Source organism: Sapajus apella, unplaced genomic scaffold (genome assembly GCF_009761245.1).
Source record: "Sapajus apella isolate SASKATOON/1434 unplaced genomic scaffold, GSC_monkey_1.0 scaffold5293, whole genome shotgun sequence".
Classification (NCBI taxonomy): domain Eukaryota; kingdom Metazoa; phylum Chordata; class Mammalia; order Primates; family Cebidae; genus Sapajus; species Sapajus apella.
In genome coordinates, this window is record NW_022442217.1 from 1 (window position 1) to 4,694 (window position 4,694).

Consider the following 4,694-nt stretch of genomic DNA (forward strand, 5'->3'; position numbering starts at 1 on the left):
TCTCGGTGCTCCTGTTCGTGGCGGTGCGGCTGTGCAGGAGGAGCAGGCCGGCCTCGGTGGGTGGCTGCTCGGTGCCGGAGGGTCCCTTTCCAGGGCATCTGGTGAACGTGAGCAGCACCGGGACCCTGTCCCAGAGCTACCAGTACGAGGTGTGTCTATCGGGAGATTCCGGGACAAGTGAGTTCAAGTTCCTGAAGCCGATTATCCCCAACTTCCCTCCTCAGGACACTGAGAGAGAAATGGAAGATACCCACACCTTTCGGAATAGCTTCCCATACAGTTAAGTGTGGGATTATTTTACTAAATTTTACTATTGTAACTTAAAGTTACATGTTATTGATGGTCTGTTTCTTGCTTATTTTACCTCTATTCTTTAGGTTGAAATTTTTTATTAAAGATAGTGGGTATCTTAGTATTTCCTGTTCATGCTTAGTAGTTTATTACTTCACTGGAGGGTATTTGACAAAATGAACAGAAAGTAAATTTTTAATTGCATATTTAAAAATTTTTGAAATTATCTATTCTTCCCCCCCCACCCCCAACCCCGGCAAAGCAATGTATTCTAACTCCTTAAGTAAAATTGTGTTTCTAGCTATTGGTAAGAGTTGTTTCACTATTGCTATGTAGGACTGTTTTTAAAATGTGAACATTTCATATTATTTAATCTTCCAATGTCTCATTTTGTGGTAACTCCTACAGCAGTGTGTAACACTAAAAATAAGAATAGTAGCTAAAACACTAAGGTAGCCCTTCATACTTGTGAGTATTTCAGTATCCCACAATGATCAATTCATATTTTCTGTGAATATAACTTTACTGAAGGGTCAACAAGTCAGTTTGTGAGCCTCTTGTAAGAACCTAATGGTCTTTAAAAAAAAAATCATGCCAATTATAAGTGCTTAATAAATATTTGCTGAATGTTACTAACATTCTAATGTTGATTAAAAAAACTATAGTATCTACAAATGGAGAAATGCTAATATCCTCTCTACAATAAAATATCCTTGCCAATGAGTGAAAGTATGAAACATCACTCCCTACTCAAATCACTCTTGCTTTCCTCCAAAACAGAAAACACTCTTCACTCTTTTACTCACCCTACATACCATTATAGAAAATAAAATACTTAACAGCACATTTTATCTTCGTCTTTGTCTAACAATTTGAAAATTTAAAAGCTTTGAAATTATATTTGCCAAACTTCTCTCACTTTCTCAAGATATTTGATATCTGCCAAGATCTAAGTAGGGTTTTAGTGGCAGGTTATTCGGTAACATCAGATTTTCCCTTATAGTGTTGTGTAGCATCATTTGCCTGTATTAACCATAATACCATTTACCTTCACAGTTTAGCCCATAGTCTTATCTGTGTCAGTTGTATTTGTGATATTTCATGTAAAAATCCCTCTTTCAACTTTCTATCAAAGGCAAGCAATATATATTAAAATGGCAATTCAGTGATTATTTTATTTTTATTCTTAATTGAAGTGGAACTGGGCTGACCTAAATTATATTTGACTGTGTTTTGTGTCCAGATAAGTGAACTCACTGTCATGGATGAATACCAACTTTATTGGCAGTGAGTGTGGGGAACATTTACTGTTTTGTGTTCTCAGATATATACCCTCTTCTCCTTAGAATAGCATTCTTCTTTGGTGAGACTTCTTCCTCCATTGTTCTCACTCCAGTCACTTGGCTTTAGCTGGAGCTGTAGTGTTTTCCAATATTCCCATCTCCTTAATCCTAGAGAATGTACTGGGGTGCTGTCCTGTCCAATGCAGTCAGGTCAATACCCTTCCCCAGAAAGTGTGTTTTTGACTTTGTCAACTTTGTTGTCTTCTTTATGACTGTAAAAAAAAAACATTGCCTAGATTCTGAGCTTATACTGATTTTTTTTTTTTTTTTTTGAGATGGAGCCTTGCTCTGTCACCTAGGCTGGAGTGCAGTGGCATGATCCTGTCTCACTGAAACTTCCACCTCAAGTGACTCTTCTGCCGCAGCCTCTCAAGTAGCTGGGACTACAGGTGCATGCCCTGTGGTAGAGATGAGGTTTCACTGTATCGGCCAGGCTGGTCTTGAACTCCTGGCCTCAAGTGATCTGCCCGCCTCGGCCTCCCAAAGTGCTGGAATTATAGGTGTGAGCCACCGTACCTGGCCTATATTGATTTTTAATAAAACAAATTGCCATTTTTCTCTAAACTCGAAACTTCACTGTGCATTGCACATAATGAATTTATGAAGGAAAAAAATCCCAAAGAGTGGCCAGATATAGTAGCTCACACCTGTAATCCCAGCACTTTGGGAGGCCAACGTGGGTGGATCACTTGAGGTCAGGAGTTCGAAACCAGCCTGGCCAATATGGTGAGCATAGTATCTACTAAAACTACAAAAATTAGCCAGGTGTGGTGGCTCATGCCTGTAGTCCCAGCTTCTCAGGAGGCGTGGTGGCGTGAGCCTGTAGTCCTAGCTTCTCAGGAGGCTAGTCAGGAGAACGGCTCGAACCTGGGAGGTAGAGGTTTCAGTGTGCCAGGAATGTAGCCACTGCACTGCAGCCTGAGTGACAGAGTGAGACCATATCTCAAAAAAAAAAAAAATCCCCAATGGTTATGTAGACCAGAGACTAACAAGAAATAATATTTTTATTTTCTTTCAGGAGTTACAGGTACATTACAATTTGAGAGGGGAACTAGATTTTGATGAAAGTTCGTAATTTATTCCAGTACAATAGAACAAATTAGTATTTTTGTAATAGAATGTAAATTTTCCAAGAACAAGAATTTTTATGTTTCATTTACTGTATTACCCCAAGAAGCTACAGGTAAATACTTAATAAATGAATTTGCCTGGAGCAGTTTTGTGTACTGAACTTTCACCTTTAGAATGAAGATGAATATAGATACAGACATTACTTTTGCTGTCAGAACTATTGTTAGCTACCTGAACAAGACCTCATAATAGGCGGGGGGAAAGGGAGTATATAACAGGCCATGACCTAAAAGGCCTGCTTTGAAATGAAAATTACCTGAAGTTGTAAAGCAGAACGCTTGGTGGCGCTGCAGGCTAAGAGAGTGAAAAACGGCAGAATCAGTGTCTCGTAAAAAGCTGTGCGGGTTTTCTGGCAGCTCGAAAAGGAAATATTTTTTCACTCCTGGAGATAGAAGGTTTCCAAGAGGCAGCCGTCCCATGTCGGTCAATGTTAAAAAGAACTAACTCAAGATATTTAAATGAAGATAGCTGAGTTGGCTGTAAAGCAATTATTTTGTGATTAGATACTGCATCTTTTGAGAAATGGTGGAGACGCGGCTCCCCAAAGCGCCAGAGAAAAGGCAAGTGACTGCCATTATCTTCTTATTACTACTGTGGGAGGCGGGCAGCGCTAGCATTAAGTATTCAGTCCTAGAAGAGAGGGACAGCGGCTCTTTTGTGGCCAACCTAGCAAAAGATCTGGGGCTGGGTGTAGGGGAGCTGGCTGCGAGGGGCGCCCGGATTCTTTCCAAAGGAAACAAACAGTATTTGCAGCTCGAACGGAAGAGTGGGAATTTGCTCCTAAAAGAAAAATTGGACAGGGAGGAGTTGTGCGGTGACACAGATCCATGTATACTGCATTTCAAGGTGTTACTGAAAAATCCGGTGCAGTTTATTCAAGGTGAACTACAGCTCCAAGATGTAAATGACCATGCCCCAGAATTCTTGGAAAATGAAATCCTCCTGAAAATCCCTGAAGGCCGCCATCCAGGGACTTCATTTCCTTTGAAAATAGCTCAAGATTTGGACGTAGGTAGCAACACAGTTCAGAAATACACAATTAGCACCAACTCCTATTTCCACCTTTTCACTCGCAATCACAGCGACGGCAAGAAATACCCAGAGCTGGTGCTGGACCAAGCGCTGGACCGCGAGGAGCAGACCCAGCTCAGGTTAACCCTCACAGCGCTGGATGGTGGGTCACCGCCCAGAACTGGGACTTCCCAGGTTCTCATAGTGATTGTAGATATCAATGACAACGCCCCTGAATTTGCTCAGCGGCTCTACGAGGTGCAGGTCCCAGAGAACACCCCTATAGGTTCCCTTGTCGTTACTGTCTCTGCTACAGATTTAGATGCTGGGACCCACGGGGAGCTCTCCTACTCATTTTTTCAATACTCAAATCAAATCATTCAGGCTTTTGAAATAAACTCAATCACAGGAGAAATTAGATTAAAAAAGATGTTGGATTTTGAGGAAATTCAATCTTACCATGTGGAAGTTGAGGCCTCAGACGGCGGGGGTCTTTCAGAAAAATGCACGGTAGCCATAGAAGTGATGGATATAAACGACAACGCCCCGGAACTGACCATGTCCTTACTCCTCAGTGATATTCCAGAAAACTCCCCAGAAACTGTGGTCGCTGTTTTCGGAATTTCGGATCCCGACTCCGGGAACAATGGAAAAATAATGTGTTCCATCCAAGACCATCTTCCTTTCCTTCTAAAACCTACCGTAGAAAATTTCTACACCTTGTTAACAGAAGGAGCACTAGACAGAGAGCGCAGGGCCGACTACAACATCACAATCACTGTCACAGACTTGGGGACACCCAGGCTGAAAACCCAGCAGAGCATAACCGTGCGGGTCTCCGACGTCAATGACAACGCCCCCGCCTTCACAAAAACCTCCTACACCCTCTTCGTCCGCGAGAACAACAGCCCCGCCCTG

At 42.1% G+C, this 4,694-nt stretch overlaps 1 protein-coding gene across 1 annotated transcript; it reads left to right on the forward strand.

The window, feature by feature from the left end:
* Window positions 1–2,557: 2,557 nt before the first annotated feature.
* On the forward strand, window positions 2,558–4,688 carry LOC116547885 (protocadherin beta-17; the record flags this gene model as incomplete). Its single annotated transcript, XM_032273652.1, has 1 exon — window positions 2,558–4,688. A coding segment is annotated over exon 1 (1,401 nt), but the record flags the coding sequence as incomplete, so codon positions are not given.
* Between the last annotated feature and the right edge of the window lie 6 nt (window positions 4,689–4,694).